The sequence below is a fragment of the Centruroides sculpturatus genome, unplaced genomic scaffold (genome assembly GCF_000671375.1).
Source record: "Centruroides sculpturatus isolate CEXI.00-Female unplaced genomic scaffold, Cexi_2.0 scaffold333, whole genome shotgun sequence".
Classification (NCBI taxonomy): domain Eukaryota; kingdom Metazoa; phylum Arthropoda; class Arachnida; order Scorpiones; family Buthidae; genus Centruroides; species Centruroides sculpturatus.
Genome location: NW_019384637.1, coordinates 486996 through 509302, shown reverse-complemented (window position 1 = coordinate 509302; position 22307 = coordinate 486996). Strand labels below are relative to the sequence as shown.

General features: G+C 27.9%; 1 protein-coding gene across 5 annotated transcripts; it reads left to right on the top strand.

Moving 5' to 3' along the window:
• Positions 1 to 4092: 4092 nt before the first annotated feature.
• On the top strand, positions 4093 to 22059 carry LOC111625886 (E3 ubiquitin-protein ligase DCST1-like). Of its 5 annotated transcripts, XM_023369136.1 has the most exons (7): positions 4093 to 4218; positions 4295 to 4411; positions 4468 to 4610; positions 4677 to 4790; positions 4863 to 5045; positions 5233 to 5934; positions 10093 to 10226. In XM_023369136.1, exons 1-6 carry the CDS (start codon positions 4122 to 4124, stop codon positions 5308 to 5310), a joined length of 732 nt encoding a protein of 243 aa, XP_023224904.1. In that variant the 5' UTR covers positions 4093 to 4121; the 3' UTR covers positions 5311 to 5934; positions 10093 to 10226. The 5 variants fall into 5 exon arrangements, with proteins under 5 accessions (XP_023224904.1, XP_023224905.1, XP_023224908.1 ...); XM_023369137.1 differs by lacking the exon at positions 10093 to 10226 and having other exon boundaries at positions 5144 to 5275; XM_023369140.1 differs by lacking the exons at positions 4093 to 4218; positions 4295 to 4411; positions 4468 to 4610; positions 4677 to 4790; positions 4863 to 5045 and adding exons at positions 10282 to 10419; positions 11057 to 11191; positions 21234 to 21389; positions 21595 to 22059 and having other exon boundaries at positions 5809 to 5966; positions 10093 to 10223.
• Positions 22060 to 22307: the final 248 nt, after the last annotated feature.

Below are 22307 nucleotides of genomic sequence, written 5' to 3'. Positions count from 1 at the left end.
AAATATTGAAGCCTAACCTCTCCTCAGATATTCTGTGAAGATTGTTAACTTCATTTTATCACAAAAATTTGAGGATTAATAATGTAAATTAAATTTTCTTTTATATATAATATTGTATTATTTTTTTAAAGTCTTTCTGTAATGTGGTTACCAAGAGAGCCTTTTGCAGAATTTGCCAGACCTGTAAGATGAATGGGCAGTAAAGAAGGATGCCCAATACATTCAGATCAGACCATTCATAAAAGAAAATTTCTGAGAATCAAAATGGAATGAAACTTGAGTTTTTAGAATTTAGACATTAGATATTTTGCTTCTTTCCTATCTTACATTAACTGTTTTATTATGTAAATTTGAAGTCTAATTTTGTTTCAATTCACAGATAGTAAAATAGATCATAATTACAAGTGTAAATGATGCTTTTTATTATTGAATAAAAAAACCACATAATAAGATTTGAAATAGATATAAAGCCGTAACTGTCATAAAATAAGAACTTGCAAATTATTAATGAAATATATATAGTTAATATATATTTATATATATAATTATATTTTATATACTCAAATATATTAACTATAAGTTACTGTATTAATAAGTTATATGTTCAATCTACATGTTTCAATACAGAAAACAAAATGCATCTATTTTACAAATGAACCTAATTAATAGTAATAAAATGATATCATTTTATTACTATTAATATATGTAATGAATTGTCATAATATTGTCATATTATGACAATTCATTACAGTTATATATACTGTATAACTGCTGCAGTTATATATACAGTATAACTGCTGCAGTTATATATACAGTATATTACAAATATACTTTTCAATAATACAAGAAAATAATAAAGAATTTGATTAGAACAATAAAAGATATTAAATTTTAAATAGAGGTAATCAGATGTTTGGTTTCACATACTAGGATAATCTAAAAAAAATTATAGAAATTAAAAATTTTATGATCTTCAAATTACATAACTTGTATTTACCGTATATCTTGGCAGATAAGACAATAGTTGAATCATAAAAAAAGGCCCCCAAAATCCAGGGTCATCTTATAGGACAGAAACAAAAAAAATTAGATTGAAATTTATATAAATTAAAATTATTATAAAAAGACAGACAAACCGTAATTCTTTACTAGAAGAGAGTAAGATATGTGCACAAAATAGAATAGCGCATATGACGTTTTTGTGAATAGTCAAGGTCATTACCCGAATGCCAAATCAGTGCCAATGTTTGCAACAATTTGAAGCCAGTGCTGCCAGATGCAAGAAAATAAAATTTGTTCATTCAAAAAATTATAAATAGGACATACAGTAATTCAATATATGCTATACAGTATTATTATTCAAATGATGATCGCTGATCTAAACTAAATTCATAGGCTGTTGATAGTTTGAGGGTTGTCTTATAGGACAGATATATGCTAAAACTATAGAACTTCGACAAAAATTTATACCTTGTCTTATCTGATGGTCACCTTATCTGCCAAGATATATGATATGTTCATTGCTTTGAGATGTTTCTGGCTTTGCTATATAAAGTCAAACTGAAAAAAATCTCATTATTAATTATAACAAAATTATGAACTGCTATAAAAGAAATAGATAATCTATTTCTGGATCTATTCCTTAAATTTTTTTCTAATTTTTTTATATTTTAAATGAGATTTTTATTTAAAAGAATGATGTAGAAAGAAACACTAATAAACATAGCTAAGGTTAATGATAATCAAAACTGCTAAGCAGAAACTCAAAAGTGGTTTATTAGAAATTATTTGATTTTTAAACTGTTATAATGACAGTTTGTAAATTAAAAAATTTTGTTTCAACAATTGCTTACAAATAACTAAAGTTGGCTTGATCTGTTTAAATTTGCTTAGTACTATTTAATTATTTTTAATACAAAAACCAGTCATTTTGATTTTTATAAATTATATAAATATTTAAATTGTATATGTTTTAACATATATATTTTTAAAAAATAGATTATTTATGTATTATCTTTTGCATTTTTAGTTTGAATTTTATACATTCTGAAATATGCTACAGAACTATTTCATTTTTATGAACAAACCTAAAAAAATGCTTTAATATGTTTGATAATAGCATTATTTTAAAATGAAATATTATAAAAAAGATTATGGGTAACTCTATAAAATGTTTATTAATTCATAAGAAATTTAAAATTTGTAGATCTTGTGAAAATGCTTTTTTGCAAACAAACCTATTAAAGTATTTTTAGTTTGGTCTTAAAATATAGTTTAGTAAATGATGTTATAAAAATCTGAAGCATCCAGTTACTACAAAAATCTAATAATAATCAGTATTACTGAGTTTAATAAGTAATTTTGACATTATGTTATTTAAAATGTCTATTGTTTTGTTTTTGAAAAATTTGTTAAATAAGTAGAAGTTTATTAATTGGTAGAACCAGAGCTGTGCAAGATTATCAAAAATGCCATATTACTGGACATTTTTGTACTTTTGCAAAATTTGATAAATTATATGCAATTTAAACATTGCAAATATTGTTGTACATTTTGTATCAGTGGATGCGGCTGTATACTTCTGATTTGTATATGCACACTCTTTAATCAGTCTGAAGATGATAAAATGCTTGACTATACTGTGCTAAGATTAATATTTTTGTACGTTTTTCAATCAATGAACATGTTATTGTATAAAATTAATATTCAAAATATTTATATGCATATATTATTTAATTGATCATTTCCATTGCTAGTTTCTGTGGATTTTTTTAAGCCTAAAATTTTTGGCTTTTTTTTCAGTAACTTACATCGCACAAGGAATTCTTATTGATACAGACTTTATTATTGGATGTGAATATTCATTTTGGGTCTTAATTTGGCTCTTCAGTCTGTATTTTTTATACAAATCTTATCAAACCAAATAATAGTTATAAATTACATCACACATATGTGTTTACAGATATTTATAAAAAGTTTTTTTCTATTTTCATTAGCTGATTTTTGAATACAAATTGAAATTAAAAATTGGGCAGTTAACTGGATATATTATAAAAATTTGTTTAAAAAAAGTGCTTTATAAAATAAAATTGTAGATAAGTAACAAAATAAAATAAATTTTTTTTAATTATAATTTTCTAAAAAAATAATTTAAACTTCTACTATCTATAGGTGGGTAAAATTATGAGTTGGTAAGATTTAAAACAAATTAAAAAACTTAGACAAATTTTGAATAAAAACTAATAAATAGAAGTAAACAATTGAGTTTAAAAAGCTTTTCTTCAAAAAAGTTGAAATTAAAATTGCATATATTATATTTATTTTCCAGGCATGTATTGAATACATATGATTCACAAAAACTATGCATGCTCTAAATATGAGAAATGTATTTGTAAGTTTTCAATAATTTTTCAGAGAATGTCAAATTATTAGATATTCCAGATTATTGTGTGCTAAATTAACAAATTTCTACTGTAGTTAAGAATATTTAAGAAATTGAAATAACACATAAAAGAATTGGTGAAAACATATAAATCAATGTTGTAGGCAATTTTTTTTTTTTGTTTAAGATTGTATTACTGCTGAAANATTATCTGTCATTATTTCATAAATAAGGGTAATTTCATACAGAAGAAAATTAGGAAGGATATAATTTTAAAACAAAGAACGTTTCTATCAAGATGATAATAATTATTTTTAAGAAAAGAAAATATATTTTGAATACAGAATACAATATAAAATTATAACAATCAATAACCTACAGAAATTAATACCCTTCGCATTGTAAGTAATTATTTTCTTGAAATAAATTAGGAAATATGAGATTTTATACATTGTCACAACTCGAATTATCGATATCAAGTAACTCGAAATAGGGTTCGATGACCCAATTTGGTCCATATTTTGTATTAATTTGCCACCATTTTCAAGAATCCAGATATGCAGTTGGTTTATTTAACACTTTTTCTAAGTTCATTATTTAATAAAAGTTGAGATATATTTCTCTCATAGTAAAAACGCAAAATAAATAACCCGTTGGCAGGGAAATACATTTCAATTCCAGTAAAATGATTAAAATTTTTGTTTGATAGATGACTGGGACGGTGCTCCTGTTCTTTCAGATGATATTTGTTGCAGTTCTCGTCGGTTTCGATCGCGTTTTTTACGAATTACTGATGGTTCTGAGACGTTCTTCCCAGGTCCAATATAGACAAAAAGGTAAAAAAAAACTTTGTTTTTTGAAGAATGGGAATAATGAGAATCATTTCTCAAATTCTTTGATTTTTTTTCCTAGGTATTCATCATATTCAGTTGGACATTGAGGGAGAAGGATTTGTGGCCAAAATTGTTCGTTCCATAGTGAATAGCTTTAAAGTGAAACATAGTCTAGATAAGATTACCACAACTATGGGTAAGTGAACATTTTTAAAAGTATTTTTTCGAAATATTTATCATTCACTTCGACAGATTGCCTCCCCTATCCTCGGGCTGTAAATTCCCAACGTATCACCACAATATGGATTATTTACGGCATTGTTTGGATCCTGATCTGCACTCAAGCTTACGGATTGAGACTTAGAAGTTACGTCTGCAGCATTTTTTATCCAAAGGTGAGATACGGATCCAATTTTGATTATTATTTTTTCCCTCCTTGTTTAAAATTTTCTATTCTGTAGCGACAGAAAAAAAGGATCATCTATGTGTATAATGAACAGTTGAAAAAAAGGAAAAACTATCTTCGTTGGATGCGACATAGACTAAGAAAGATGATCAGAGACGAAGGATTTATGGTAAATTTAATTGAAAATGAAATAATATTTCGAATAACACAAATGGTTAATTTAATTTTTTTTTTCTGGCAGTTGGACAGAAGCGTTACACAGATCTTAGTTCAAGACTATCCAAAAACGTTCGGTTGGCTGAAATATCTGAAAATTGGATTGATGAGCTGTATTATCTGCCAGGAACGGGAGACTCCCCAACATTACATCTGTCCCGACCCGTGTGGATTGTGCTACTGCAACAATTGCTGGAAAGACTTTGGAGTAAACATTGTATTTTTCTACTGTCTTGTTAGAGAAACTTCGATCGACTAAGCAAATTTAATTACGTGCATTTTAAAAATCTTTGTTCTTTAATGTAGCTTAACCATTAGACTAAATCTAGTGATTACGAAGAGGATGCGGATTACAAGTGACGCGTTTCAACAAGTTTTTTTCTTTTCTTTAACAGGAGCGTTGCTACAGTTGTAATCCGACTGACGATTCACTTTCCGAATTGAGTTCCGATGAGGCACAAGCAGATGATTAAGAAATAAAATTTTCCCAATTTTATATACAGTATTTGTTTTCTTACTAAAAAGCGTAATTCGGATAAAGCGAAAATTGTTCGTCTTTTTCCGAATAAAGAATGATCGATGCCACTTTCTCTCGCACGAAAATTTCCCTTCCCGGAAAGTCGACGTCATTTTGGAAGACGATCGTTCGTTGACATCTGTCGGATCGAAATCACTTCGTTCTCGTCCGAATGCGTGAATCGCACAAACATTAACGCATCGTCGCCCGATTTAATGGCAGACACATTAACCAAACACATTACAAGAAATTAACCAAAAATGTTCCGACATAAATCTTATTTCAAAAATTCGAAATTACGATTATAATCTTCGTATTTCGTTTTTCTTCCGTCGGGATTTGGAAACGGCCATCCGGCCAAGGGAGGGATTTTCCCTACCGGAGGGGAAATTTCCTTGGAGGACCGAAGACGGAGCGCCGTAGAGGCTGCGGCGGGAGAAAGGGGGAGGTGTTTAGTCCCAGGCCCAGGGATAATGGATCTTCTGTGAGAAGCGAGAAAATCGAATCCGAGAGGGGAATTTCCCGGGCCGGGGTCGAGAGTAGGGCGAATGCCAGACCGAGGCAGATCCAGATCGGGCCGGTTTGTAGCAGTCCCTTTGTCTAGCGCGGGAGGTAAGTGGCCGTCGCTCTCGGTCCGCGGGTGCGGGTATCGATCCACCGGGGCCGAAAAAGGGCGCGAGTCGCCCCGCGCTCGTAAAATTCTTGTCCGAGTCGTAAAAATGTCGTCGGAGAGAGGGGACGGCATCGATCGATCGCTCGAATGCGCCAGACCCAATTTCTTCGTCCGTCCCCTTCGAGAATTCGATTAACCGGGCTATTCTATGACAAAGAAAGACGCGCCTGATGATTTTTCTTCTTCCAGTCGAATCGAAGAGTCGCGTTGCTAGAAGTAACGGTTCTTTTCCATTTGACAATTCCGAGAAAGAAACTAACTGTTGTCAGAAAACGCGATTTATGCATCAAGAAATTCGGCCAGGGAGACCTTCCGTTCGCACAAAAATTATCCTTTTCCGGTGCGAGATCGAAAAATCCTTTGTTATCTAGAGAATCGCCTCTATATATACAGGAAACACGTCATCGTCATCGGCGCGGCAACCGTCGCGTGTACTCGCGTACTCACGCGCAGTTGCCGCTTATCGCTGTTTAAGAAAAAAAAAAAAAAAACCATCAATTTCCATCATCGCTCTGTTTTTCGTGGTAAAAGTGGATATTTTTAATCCTTAACTCAGACTCATCCATCTTTCCTATTTGCTTTAACGCGAGAATTGAATCCAATGACTCCGGAAGGAGCTACATACAGAACGATAATAGAGAAGCAGTCTGAAGGAATAAGAAGACGAGAACTGTTCGATTCATCTCACAGATTTGTAGAAATCTTTATGCTTGTGTTTCCGGTGTATACACAGCGGAACGACGCCTAAATCTCATCCTAAGAAGTTACGAAAGAACGAATTTCCATCGATCGATTGGTTATTTGAAGCGCTCCGTCACGTATCCAGTCGTGTGTTGCAGCATAGAAATGATCAATTTTCCTTAATTAATGGTAATAATTAAATCTCCGGGAAAAAATTCTTTCCGCATAGATAGTTCATATATATATAGATTCACCCATTGAAGAGAAAAAAGTTGGAGAAGAAATGCTAAGGTAAGGAATTTTGCCTCGTAAGCTTCAAATACGTCTGAGATACGGAGCGTGTGACATTTTAATCTATTTCGACATACATTAAAGGTCTCGCAAATCGCCCGATTCGTACTTTAGCAACGTTACGGAACGAGAGAAACCGTAGTAATTAGGTAATTAGAAGAAATGGCATCTGTCTGCAATTAGTAGGCTAAACGTTGTTATAATTTGAAGATTTCTCCGTTCTATAATTAGCGATGAAAAGCGGGAATAATAATGTCGACCTCGTTAATTAGAGTCGTGTCTGCCTGCGGAGTTAGAAATTATTTTGATTTCTATCGACAATCATTCTCTATTCTGAAAATTTTGTTTTCCCTATTTTAGCTTAACGGGCATTGAGTTATTCGTTACTGTCGAAGAAATATTTCAAAACTGAGAACAAAGAAGAGCTACGAAGAACGTCGCTTAGAATGTTTACGTTGGTTAGATAAGACCCGATTTGTCTGTTCTAAACGTCGAGGAAAACAAGTTCTGTTGCTATAGTAACATAGCCGGAAGAATTTCTGTTGTTTGTCGCGATTTCGTCCGTGAAAAGTTCGTTCTACTCTTCATCGTCTCGTTTAAACCGATGGATGATCGCGTCGAATGATAACGAACCGTATAATTAACTTTAGAAATTTTTGTACATGCAAAATAACGGAATTTAATTACATTTCGATTACAAAGTAAAAAAAATAATAATACACTCGAATATATAACGTAAAAACAGATAAATAAAGATATTAAATATACATTATTTTGCGATGGGAAGAAGGATAATTGTATCGAAACCGAATGGCACGCGTATTCCGTGACACAACAAATTTATTTAGCGTATAAAAATAGAACAGTGTACGAAAGCTCTTTTAAGAAATTTAGTTGACCAATGGAAATTCCTTAAAATTTTTTTCCATTTACTTCAATACGAATGGGTTTCTATCGTTGCGAGTTTCTACGTTTTCTATTTTCCATTATCGTTTTATCCGTTTCATACAGGGAAATAAAGGCGAACTTTGTCCTGACGTTGCCATGACTACTGTTTACTGCAACACTACCACGACCGAAAGTGTAAAGCTGCATTTTCACTATTGCGACTACCAGAAAGATGCTATCGATATTTTAATATATAAATGCATACAGATCGAGTTTTGCATTCGTTCCGTTTTTATATTGGCATAAATTGGCAATGCATAAATGCATTGCCGGTGTCAACGATAAAATATTCCGATTGATTTAACCAATGACAAAAATGATAATCGATACTTTTATTCTATCCTAAATTTCGAAATTTATTTTTTTATTGATCGATCGGATCCGAACATTATTTATTATTATAATACGATTAAATTATTCTTTTAGTTTGATATTTCAATAATTTTAAATAAATTGAATCAAAAATAGAGAATTTTGTATGCAAGTGAAATTGCAAAAAAACAAAAGATATTAATACAATATATATATATATATTTGGGCCTATAGTTTCTCTGAGAATTTTATTGATCTGTTTTTCGAATTGTGGAATTCAGAAATCGTTGTGAAAGGATTTTTCGAATGCCTTCGTATAATCTAAAGACACATGAAGCTTTGGGATTGCCTCGTTAGAACGTTTTTGTTTTGTTATCAATACACAGTTAATTTATAAGTATATACTGTAATAAATTTTAAAGATTAGATTAAGTAAGCAATTAAAATTCTTATATAGACAGTATATTTCTGTGTGAAATACTTTAAAAATGTATTATGTACTATTCTTTATTGCTCTTTGAAAGTCAGAATAAATTATCATGAAGTGCATGCAGTCTAAAAATCAATATTACTATAATTAGGCCTATAAATCGACAAAAGTAATCATTATTGGAATTTTTACATTTTTATTTATTTATTTTCGTATTATTCTCACTCTGTAACTATTAAGAGACGAAAATAAATCAAATGTAATATGACAGGAGAATTTATTTTCATTAAAAATACAGATACGTTTTCATGTAAATATTGGTCTCGGCAAAAATACATTAAACAAAGGAATTTATATTGACTCTGAAATTCTAAAAATAATATTATTTTCGAGAACATTTCACTATATTTCAATTATTTGGCTAAATTGAACGATTTGCTAATTTTATATGAAGTATATGAAGTATATGAAGAGAACTGTAGTGCATATAGGAAAAAAACCCTTTAAATTCATTTAAAAAATTCTATTAATTCATTTTCCTTTCACTTTTGCTCGCGATCATATCAAGATATTTAATAAATTGTGTCGCTTATCGCTATGGATACCTTATCAAGTTTCATTAGTGAAGATTTTTGTAGCAAATTAAGAAAACGACGTTATTGCTTATTTCTGTATTTGAAATGTGGATAATATTTAATCGGCAGAAATGGCATTAGTTAATTGATTAGGAATATACAGACAGGCGAATTTAATGCATAATTTTGCACGATTTTACACGAATATTACAGCTCTGATTTAGTTGCCATCATCGTTCGGACGGGCTGACCACGTGGAGTTTTCCGGGTTTTTTCCATGTCTGTAACGCTTAAATAGGGGCCAGTTTCCCTTAAAAAGACCTCCCGGAAGGCGTTGCGTTGCCATAACTAGACAAACAAACTTTACTGGAAAAATGAATTACGCTGAGAGAGATAAATGTTTTCCATGTAATATATGGCAAACTTTACCCTTGAGTAGTGTCGTGGCTTAATAGTACACAAAAAAGGGAAATAAAATAAAATATTGGGAAACGTCGGATTAAAAGGAAGGGAATTTGGAAAACTGCCAGAAGGGTACATGGTAGAACTAACGGAATCATACTCATCTATCCGGTACTAGTTGCGGAACTGTCCGGAAACGGCGAGTCTACAAGGTCGGGACAACTCCAATACCTCTTAGGTGAGGAGGCGATGGAAGTGGGACGGGAGAGAGCCCTGGCCGACAATCCTCTTTTGGGGGTTATTAGCCGGGAATTGGCGTCGCTAAGGTCGTTCAATTGGCAGTAATGTGCCGTTAACGAGGAAGAGAGGTCCAAGGTCAACGAGAGGCCTTCCGCCTCCTCTCATCGCTGTTTTTCTCTCTCATAGCGAGATGAAGAGCTGCGTTTTGGTCTGCGTCTTCCTGCTTATTGGCTTGGTCGCCTGTCGCCAGACTGAAGAAGAACACCGGGACATCATCTACCGAACCGTCCGAGGCATCAAAAACTCGCGGATCAAAGGTAAGATTATCCGCTTTCTGCACTCTTCTCCGGATCCTCTAACACAACCTCGTTGCAGGTGGCGACTGCCGTTATAAAAAAGGACCGTGGGAACCGTGTGACCCTGTCACCAATACAGAACAACGCACTCTGACGATAAAGAGAGGAGATTCCAGCTGTGAGCCTTCCAGAACCTTGACCAGAAAATGCAAGAAAGGTAAAAGCTTTTTTCTATTCTCATTTACTGCTCTTTATCCCACTTCAGTTCGCATCCGACTCTCCGTTTTATGCATCGAATCGTTATTTTTTATTTTTTTTATTGCTGATTAATTTGTTAACGTGAGACAAAGTATGGCTGCGTGGAAAGCTGCAATTTCGTCCATTGCGGGCATATTTGAGCAGCAACCAGGATTTTCATTTGATTATTGATAATTCTTAATTCTTGAACAACTCGTACATTCATTCTTTTAATTATAAAAACGCTTAATATTTAAACTGCTGATCAGAATTAAGGATTATTTATTTTCTATTCGTTACAAAAAAACAAGGTTGTTTTACAATGATATAATTTGCATTTTAGCAGTATGCAATTGTGAATTTATCGCTATTATTAACGTGTTTTTTGTGAAACCTAGGTTAACTATGGATCAGTTTTTAAATCGTGCTAGGTTTATTATTATTATTATTATTTTTTTTTTTTTTTGGAAGTAAATCTGACTGAAACAAACGAGCATAAGGTTGCCTGTAAAGATTGACGTTGACGCATTATCAAACGGGAAAGAGTAATTGTACTGCTTGCGGCGAAACAAAAGGGGAACGAATCAATATTAATTGTGATGAAAATTTTGTTTCAGCTTGTAAATATGAAAAGGGAGAATGGAAAGAGTGCGATGCCATCACTAACGAACGCGTCCGCATCGATAAACTGAAACCTAAGAGCGATCCTTCCTGCGACGACACCAGGAAAATTACCAAAAAATGTAAAAAAAGTAAGTAATGTAACAGTTTTTACTAATAACATTATTTTTCAGTAATATTTTATAACCTTTTGCTTTTTTTTTTTTCCTTGATTACTTCCTCCAGTAGCATTATATTTACAAATAAGTTTTAATTTCATCTTGCATAATATGTATTTTATTCAATTTTATTTCTAAATGAATAATTCAATGACCAATGCATAAAAAATTATACATTCTGACTGAACGATTTCTTCACTAACAAAATAACAATAAAATCCAAACATCATATTACTATTTAGGTATTATGCACAAATTTTTCCAATTGTGTTTATGAATTTTTTTATATATTTTTTCGTAACATCAGAACTGTCTCGCATAATAACTTTTACTAATCTGAACTAATTATTGTATGGGATTGAATTAGCAGGATTAGTATATTCGGAATTGGAAGTTAAAAAGGTCTACAAAAAAATTATGTATATTTACTTTGATCTTAGCATTAAAAATTTTCTTATATGTAATCTGATCTTTTAAACTCCCAAGCAGTTCCTACACATTCCTTTTGGAGGGGAGAAAAAAGATAAGCTATAATCTCTATAAGGAAAAAAAAATGAAAATTTCTGTAGCACTTGAAACCTAGTTTCTATTTGCAATTATATAAAAAATAGATTCTCTTAGTGTCAAAAGATGAAGGAAAAAACTAATTGTAGGAATCCAGAACAAAAATGTTTCTTCTTCCATTTTATTTGAGGAATAAAATTTTAGTTAATCAGTTTTATTTAATTCCACATGTTTGATGATTTAAAAATTTTATTTTGTTGAAGTGATTTATTCACATCACTTTGGCATTTATATTCATTTGACTATATTTGAATTTTATTGGTATAAAATGAAAAAAAAACTATTAATAAATTTATAAAATTAATTATTCAAAAAATTGATAGGTAAATGAATAATTGAAAGAATATCATTAAAATATTGAAGCCTAACCTCTCCTCAGATATTCTGTGAAGATTGTTAACTTCATTTTATCACAAAAATTTGAGGATTAATAATGTAAATTAAATTTTCTTTTATATATAATATTGTATTATTTTTTTAAAGTCTTTCTGTAATGTGGTTACCAAGAGAGCCTTTTGCAGAATTTGCCAGACCTGTAAGATGAATGGGCAGTAAAGAAGGATGCCCAATACATTCAGATCAGACCATTCATAAAAGAAAATTTCTGAGAATCAAAATGGAATGAAACTTGAGTTTTTAGAATTTAGACATTAGATATTTTGCTTCTTTCCTATCTTACATTAACTGTTTTATTATGTAAATTTGAAGTCTAATTTTGTTTCAATTCACAGATAGTAAAATAGATCATAATTACAAGTGTAAATGATGCTTTTTATTATTGAATAAAAAAACCACATAATAAGATTTGAAATAGATATAAAGCCGTAACTGTCATAAAATAAGAACTTGCAAATTATTAATGAAATATATATAGTTAATATATATTTATATATATAATTATATTTTATATACTCAAATATATTAACTATAAGTTACTGTATTAATAAGTTATATGTTCAATCTACATGTTTCAATACAGAAAACAAAATGCATCTATTTTACAAATGAACCTAATTAATAGTAATAAAATGATATCATTTTATTACTATTAATATATGTAATGAATTGTCATAATATTGTCATATTATGACAATTCATTACAGTTATATATACTGTATAACTGCTGCAGTTATATATACAGTATAACTGCTGCAGTTATATATACAGTATATTACAAATATACTTTTCAATAATACAAGAAAATAATAAAGAATTTGATTAGAACAATAAAAGATATTAAATTTTAAATAGAGGTAATCAGATGTTTGGTTTCACATACTAGGATAATCTAAAAAAAATTATAGAAATTAAAAATTTTATGATCTTCAAATTACATAACTTGTATTTACCGTATATCTTGGCAGATAAGACAATAGTTGAATCATAAAAAAAGGCCCCCAAAATCCAGGGTCATCTTATAGGACAGAAACAAAAAAAATTAGATTGAAATTTATATAAATTAAAATTATTATAAAAAGACAGACAAACCGTAATTCTTTACTAGAAGAGAGTAAGATATGTGCACAAAATAGAATAGCGCATATGACGTTTTTGTGAATAGTCAAGGTCATTACCCGAATGCCAAATCAGTGCCAATGTTTGCAACAATTTGAAGCCAGTGCTGCCAGATGCAAGAAAATAAAATTTGTTCATTCAAAAAATTATAAATAGGACATACAGTAATTCAATATATGCTATACAGTATTATTATTCAAATGATGATCGCTGATCTAAACTAAATTCATAGGCTGTTGATAGTTTGAGGGTTGTCTTATAGGACAGATATATGCTAAAACTATAGAACTTCGACAAAAATTTATACCTTGTCTTATCTGATGGTCACCTTATCTGCCAAGATATATGATATGTTCATTGCTTTGAGATGTTTCTGGCTTTGCTATATAAAGTCAAACTGAAAAAAATCTCATTATTAATTATAACAAAATTATGAACTGCTATAAAAGAAATAGATAATCTATTTCTGGATCTATTCCTTAAATTTTTTTCTAATTTTTTTATATTTTAAATGAGATTTTTATTTAAAAGAATGATGTAGAAAGAAACACTAATAAACATAGCTAAGGTTAATGATAATCAAAACTGCTAAGCAGAAACTCAAAAGTGGTTTATTAGAAATTATTTGATTTTTAAACTGTTATAATGACAGTTTGTAAATTAAAAAATTTTGTTTCAACAATTGCTTACAAATAACTAAAGTTGGCTTGATCTGTTTAAATTTGCTTAGTACTATTTAATTATTTTTAATACAAAAACCAGTCATTTTGATTTTTATAAATTATATAAATATTTAAATTGTATATGTTTTAACATATATATTTTTAAAAAATAGATTATTTATGTATTATCTTTTGCATTTTTAGTTTGAATTTTATACATTCTGAAATATGCTACAGAACTATTTCATTTTTATGAACAAACCTAAAAAAATGCTTTAATATGTTTGATAATAGCATTATTTTAAAATGAAATATTATAAAAAAGATTATGGGTAACTCTATAAAATGTTTATTAATTCATAAGAAATTTAAAATTTGTAGATCTTGTGAAAATGCTTTTTTGCAAACAAACCTATTAAAGTATTTTTAGTTTGGTCTTAAAATATAGTTTAGTAAATGATGTTATAAAAATCTGAAGCATCCAGTTACTACAAAAATCTAATAATAATCAGTATTACTGAGTTTAATAAGTAATTTTGACATTATGTTATTTAAAATGTCTATTGTTTTGTTTTTGAAAAATTTGTTAAATAAGTAGAAGTTTATTAATATGTAGAACCAGAGCTGTGCAAGATTATCAAAAATGCCATATTACTGGACATTTTTGTACTTTTGCAAAATTTGATAAATTATATGCAATTTAAACATTGCAAATATTGTTGTACATTTTGTATCAGTGGATGTGGCTGTATACTTCTGATTTGTATATGCACACTCTTTAATCAGTCTGAAGATGATAAAATGCTTGACTATACTGTGCTAAGATTAATATTTTTGTACGTTTTTCAATCAATGAACATGTTATTGTATAAAATTAATATTCAAAATATTTATATGCATATATTATTTAATTGATCATTTCCATTGCTAGTTTCTGTGGATTTTTTTAAGCCTAAAATTTTTGGCTTTTTTTTCAGTAACTTACATCGCACAAGGAATTCTTATTGATACAGACTTTATTATTGGATGTGAATATTCATTTTGGGTCTTAATTTGGCTCTTCAGTCTGTATTTTTTATACAAATCTTATCAAACCAAATAATAGTTATAAATTACATCACACATATGTGTTTACAGATATTTATAAAAAGTTTTTTTCTATTTTCATTAGCTGATTTTTGAATACAAATTGAAATTAAAAATTGGGCAGTTAACTGGATATATTATAAAAATTTGTTTAAAAAAAGTGCTTTATAAAATAAAATTGTAGATAAGTAACAAAATAAAATAAATTTTTTTTAATTATAATTTTCTAAAAAAATAATTTAAACTTCTACTATCTATAGGTGGGTAAAATTATGAGTTGGTAAGATTTAAAACAAATTAAAAAACTTAGACAAATTTTGAATAAAAACTAATAAATAGAAGTAAACAATTGAGTTTAAAAAGCTTTTCTTCAAAAAAGTTGAAATTAAAATTGCATATATTATATTTATTTTCCAGGCATGTATTGAATACATATGATTCACAAAAACTATGCATGCTCTAAATATGAGAAATGTATTTGTAAGTTTTCAATAATTTTTCAGAGAATGTCAAATTATTAGATATTCCAGATTATTGTGTGCTAAATTAACAAATTTCTACTGTAGTTAAGAATATTTAAGAAATTGAAATAACACATAAAAGAATTGGTGAAAACATATAAATCAATGTTGTAGGCAATTTTTTTTTTTGTTTAAGATTGTATTACTGCTGAAAAGATTTACAAAATGCAATATGCTCTCTGTAGCATTAGTTAGTTATAATATAATTTATTATTTCAAATATTAAAATTAAATATTTTAAGTTTTTAAAAAGAATTCTAGTAATTAGTATAAAATATATATCCTGGCATTTGGAAAGTAAAAATTAATGACCTTTTTACAAATATAACTTGCAGTTTTTACTCTTGCTTTTTGTTAAAGTATTAAGAAATTTTTTATTTCAAAATTTTATGACAAGAATCTTTTTATTACAAAACGAATTTGGTTTCATTAGTAGAATATTTGTTCAGAATCTGTTGGATAGATTTCAAAGTATACAGATTAAGAAATTTGATGCCTTGAAGTATGAAACATGAGAGATGACTTATAATAGCTCATAATTCATAATCATAAAAATATAATTCATATGATTGTATATATTCATTCTCATTCTGGTTACATTCAAAAGCTAATTTATTTTCAATATTAAAATTTTTATGTAAAACTGTATATACTGTATTTGAATACTTTCTATAATTGGTATCTATCACTTATTACAAACATCAAAGATAATTTTGTTAATATTAATACAAACTTTAAAATTTCTCTATGATAGGGGACTAATCAGTTTGCAGTTTTCTTAGACATATGCTAATGCATTTATCCAGTCTACAAGATTTAGAAATACACTGAATATGAAAGCAGTTTTGAGAAATTGTAAATATTCTTGATAATATAATCATTCTTTTGCAAAACTTACAATAAAATTCAGTATTTTAAAGTTTCAGAATTGATCATTTCTTAGGCTATATTTGACTATATTTGAAATAATTAAATTAATATGCACTGTTATTAAGTCACATCAGAATAAAATATTTTCAAAACTGATGGCAAAATTATTATATTTTCTGAATAGAATTTTGAAGTAACAACAACGATAAGAAGAAATGATCATAAGAATTTCATATTTTAAAGCTCTGAAACATAATATTTTATAAATAGTATACTATATTTATAAAATATAACATTAATGTAAAAATATTATCTATAGTTTGTCTATCTATCTTCTTCTCAGCAATATCAGTTACTTATACTACTAAACACACCTGATTATATTTGCTGATTTTTTCTCTTTATTCCAAATGTTTTCAGCCTATTTGGATAGGCCATCTTCAGGCTTTCACATTCATCATTCTAATATAATTTGTCTATAATTATTTTTATTTAGTCTCGAAGTTAAATTAGATATATTCAATTCATTTTGCAAATACTTTTGTGAAAAAATCTTTTCTATTGCACTTATGAATTCTTTGGTGCTTTACTTTGGAATAGATTATATAAAATTTTTTTTTATAGCTCATTCACATAAAACTATTCAGGCAGCAGTATTCTTTAATAGCATGATTGTGTATTGAAGTAATTGAAGATTGTGTATTGATACTAGAAGTCTAGCATACTTCTAGTATCATTTTTCATAATTCAGTCTCTTTCATTGTATTATGAGTTCTTTGATTCAAATAATATTGTTTACTGTTGTCTTAATGATGATGTTTTAAAGCAGATAATATAAAAAGAATAAAAGAATTAAAATCTAGTAGTTGCCTTTGACAGAGGAAACATCATATTAAGATATTTAACTAATTAAATTTGTTTTGCAACTGTACGGTATATGATTTATAAGAAGTTAAAAATTGTAGTTTTACTAGGGAAAAAACATTTTGATCAAGTAGTATTAATATAAATTGATACAATTTGATCTCTAAAAATGATCTTAGTGTAATTTATTATATAATAAATAAAATCCTGGCATAAGTTATATAGAAAAGTAAATGTTAATATAATAATTAAAAGAAAAATTTGAGATCCTTTTAGCAGATTAGATTTCACAGATTATTATTCAAAAGAAACAAGTGTTTTGATGTATTAATATTTTGAATTAAAGGAAAAGTAATATAATACATAAACAAGTAAAATATTTTAATTAATATATTTTAAAAACAATTTATGTTAAATAAAATATAATTTTATTAAGAATTTAGAATTTTACTGAGATGTTATAATGAAAAACAACAGCAATAAGAAGACAATTAATAGCAAATTCAAAACAGTAAATGTTTTTAAATTAAATGACTAAAATATGTAAAATATTTATATATTGCAACTAATATAAAATTATACAAAGTTTTTAAAAATAAATAGTATCTCTCAATTATTTACATATAATATAAATACAATAAATATAACTAAATATTTTATATCTTCATACTAAACATCCAATAATTGTAATATATTTCAATATAAGTTATGAAAACACTTAATGATATAAATAGGTCACATTCTTTCATCAGTTATTAACAAATGAATAACTCCTAACAAGGCAATATTATCTCTCTAATTCTCATAACTACCAATTAAACAAGATTAAATTATTAATTAAAATGTGTCTTAAAATATTAAAAGTATGTTCTGAGAGTGGTAGATAATAAAATAATAATCAGCAAATATGCATTTGCAGTTTAAATAAACACATCCTTGATTTTCAATTAAAGTTAAATATACAGTATATTTACATTATATTGCAATACATAATAAAATGCATTTGTGTGTGTATAATATATAATCACAATGTTAAAATAAAACATAAAGGAACTATGTAATTAATGCAAGGGCAAATAAATTCATTTTACATATAAAGAGAAAAACAGTTTAATCAATTAGTGTTAAAAACAAATTAAAACGAAATTAATGTTGAGTGTAAATATGTTGATTATTTTAAACAATAGTCATTTTTTTTTGTTTTGTTAAATAGATGATAATCATGGTCATATTTACAATTTATTTAAAATGGCGAGTAATGTAAGATAGAATCTTTCACAAGTAAAATGTTACTGATTCAAATAATTATTGTAACTAAATATTATTTAAGTTTAAATAAGAACTGAATTTAGGATGTTTTATTGTAAATAAACTTCACTACTTTTAGTTTTGTTTAAAGAATTTTTTCATGATCACTTTTAAAATCAGTATATCATCTTCAAATTTGAACTCATGTTACATTATAACATCTCCAAATGATGTTCTGTTATAGAGATTATTTTTATTTTTGATATAAAATGTTTTTCAAGTCCATCTGACTCATCTTCAGACACAACTCCAAACTCAATTGAACATAACTGACATTCAAATTTCCAAACATTGGCTTTTTCAGCATGTAAGATCACATTCTAACATTTTAAGGCAGCAGTCATTGGAAAAGTATTGTTGTTATTTGTTTTTAAATCTGCTTTTGTTTCAAATATAATGAATTATCATATTTTGCTTCTTATTCTGAATAACCAGAAAATAATATAAAATTAAATTCTTCTGTAAAAAATAAACAAAACTAAGTTGCATTTTATAATTTCAATCAAAAATTGTAATCATAATATAATGATCAACTATTACAAAATTTTTCCAAAATTTTAAAATATAAATTATTACATACCTTACAGTTTTACAATTTTGTAGTTATGAAATGTCCATTAAATTTTATTTATTATACACAGTCATTTTTACAGAATTATTTAATATGTCTTTTCCTATAGTTGTTATGTCCAAATTTATAATCAATATTTATAATTTATAATCAAAAACTTATAATCAATACTGAATATTTTTGTAATACAGTATTAAATCATTAATAAAATTTAAAAAATAAATTAATAATAAGACACATATACTTCAACAGATTTTGTTAAACTAATTTTATCCTAGTAATTTATAATATGCATTGAAAAAAGTTACACATCCATATAGAATTGTCTAATTAGTGCAAAATTGATATACAGCTACAGTATGCCTCAGATAAATAACTGTCCACAAAAAAACCTTTTATAAGTGTTGTGTTCGTTACAATATGCCTTAACGTAGACCTTAGTGGAGGTCGAAAACGTTAGTGCATATTGTAACGAACACAACACTGATAAAGGTTTTTGTGTACAGTTATTACTCAACACAGTGTTACAGTGTTACTCAACACAGTGGAAGACGTTTGTCTCAGATAAATATGTAAATGATTACAGTGGTCCTATTGCATGTCAGGCAGTGCTACTAAACTGCCTTAAAATTGCTATCCTGGTATTCTGTATAAAGGCTTGCTCACTGTGTTCAGAATTTTAAGTATATTTGCAAGTCTTCAGCTTCCAGGAATGCATATAATGCAATCAAAGACATTATGCACAGCTGACAGAGTTTGAGAAAGGCCATATCATTGGGCTGAGGAAAGCTGAATAGCTGAAGACTCCAGATGACCAGCAATTTTGTCAAAATTGCCTGCCATCTTTTTTCCATGCTAATATTCATATCATTATTCATTTCTGTTTATGAGCTTTATCTGTCAGTCTATAAAATATAAAATTACAATTCACTATAGCAATATTTTAAATATAATATATAATTAATTATTTAAAAATTGTTTCTTGATCTAGATCAGAAAATAGATAGTAGATATGTTAAACATTGTCTTATGTTGCATATTTATTACATAAAAGCACAAATATATATTTATATCATGAAGATTCTTTATTACTACACTTCTTGTATCATAGTACAGCAGTATTAATTAGCAAAAATTGGTAGACCAATCTTTAGTGTTATTGATGTTAGTCATGGTGCCAACTAACTAGATCAGCAGTTCCCAACCTTTTTTGACATGTATGCCCTTGGCAACCCATTTTCCTAAGTTTCATTTCACATGTTCGTCAAACAGTGACACCTTAGTCAATTATACAACATTGTACAATTACATGTAAAAAAAGATTTTTTAATCAAAATTGTGAGGAAGGATACAGATAAATATAATAAAAATATAATTATAATTTTATTTAAAACTAAGCATCAAGTGCCATGTTGTCACCAAAGGTCTCAACACAGAATTTGAATATTCTTATAGTATATCCACAATTATTAATTTTTTTTCATGTATCCCTAAATAACCAACTGCATATCCCTGGGGTTTATGTCCAAGTGCATATCACTTGGTGGTTTAGGGGTGATTTTTGAATGATTTATGCCTGCCTCCAGGTGGAAATTGTTGAACTAGATCATTAACAACAAAAATAATAAATGAATAGTAATAATTACATTGATGACAAACTTTCACTCACTTTGACTGGATAATAACCTAATAAATTTAATAATTAATGAATATTAGTAAATTGAAATATAAAAATTAATTAATTATTCAAAACTAAATAATTAGATTTTAAAAAATTCCATGAGATAAGTATAAATAAAAGATGAATATATTTAACTTGTAATAAATGAAAAAAAACCTGATAAATTTGTAGTGTTTAGAAAGAAATTGATGTGAATAAAACTAACAGAATGTTTTTTAATTTTATTTACTGATGATTATTATTAGAGAAATAACAGAATCTGTCATAAGCTTTGCTACACGATTTGTTGAGTTAAAAATCATATGTTTTAAAACTATTTTTTGTTTTGACTTTAGAATAGAAAATTTTCTGATCATATATTTTTATTTTACAGTATGTCAATATAACAGAAAAGTTGACTGGGGACGATGTGACACTAACACTGGACAAAAAGTGAAGGTTTTAAATCTAGTTCAGGGAGATCCTTCCATTTGTGAACCAACAAGATTGGTAAAGAAACCCTGTGGCAAGAAAGGCAAAAATAAGAAAGGTAGCTTTTTCAAAATAATTAATATATTGATAACTATAATTATTAATATTTTTCATTGTAAGCTGTAAATTTAAGTTAAAAAATCAGTTTAGTTTATAATTTAATTTGCAAAGCCATAATATACATAATAACAAAGCCATAATATGCTTATCTTCAAGCAACTGCTAAGATATAATGTTTTAAAATGAAAATATTTTATTTTCAGCCAATGATGATTATGAAGATTATGAATAAGGAGTTCAATCCAAAGAGAAAATGGGAAGGGAGTTTCTATTGAGGGTTTAGACAGAAAATGATTATTATCTACTTCTGGTATGGAAGCAATTATCAGAGTTGTGCCAAAATATACAGTTTGCCTTTTTATCGATGTGGTATTGTGATTTTTTTCTGTAATTATATACATTAGTGAAGTGAAAGTGCCTCTTTTCTATGGCATCAGTAATACTCCATAGATTTTTACGGGATTATTATAGAATCCAGACTTCCTAGTTTTATGGTATTTCTTTAAATATTTAATATTTTCTAAGTATTTTTTAAATTGGAATTAATTTTTGTCAACTTATTGCTATTGAGTATTGTATGAGTAAAGAATTTGAATGAATAACTTGTTGTGTGTATTGGTGTCCCATGTCTTTTTAAAAGAAGTGGCAATAAAGTTTTACACAACCTATTTGATATTTATTTCATTTCATTCAATTGATAACATATTACAGATTATATTGTTTTCAAATTCAAAACAAAACATCTGTTAAAATTTTAAATTGTCTCCAGTATTTTTATTTTATCTTGAAGCTCTATCGTAAGCTATAAAGTTTGTCTGAAAATGTTAACATAAAAGTCTAATGAGAAAACACTTGGTGGATGGAAAACTTTATCAAATATTTCTATTATTTCACAAACGTAATAAATGCATCTTAA

What these genes read in the sequence shown, in the direction of transcription:
- LOC111625886 (XM_023369136.1), top strand. Translation starts at nt 4,122, where the DNA reads ATGATATTTGTTGCAGTTCTCGTCGGTTTCGATCGCGTTTTTTACGAA. An exon ending in GGTCCAATATAGACAAAAAG is followed by an intron (nt 4,219 to 4,294) that starts GTAAAAAAAAAC and finishes TTTTTTTCCTAG; the next exon opens with GTATTCATCATATTCAGTTG. An exon ending in GCAGCATTTTTTATCCAAAG is followed by an intron (nt 4,611 to 4,676) that starts GTGAGATACGGA and finishes TCTATTCTGTAG; the next exon opens with CGACAGAAAAAAAGGATCAT.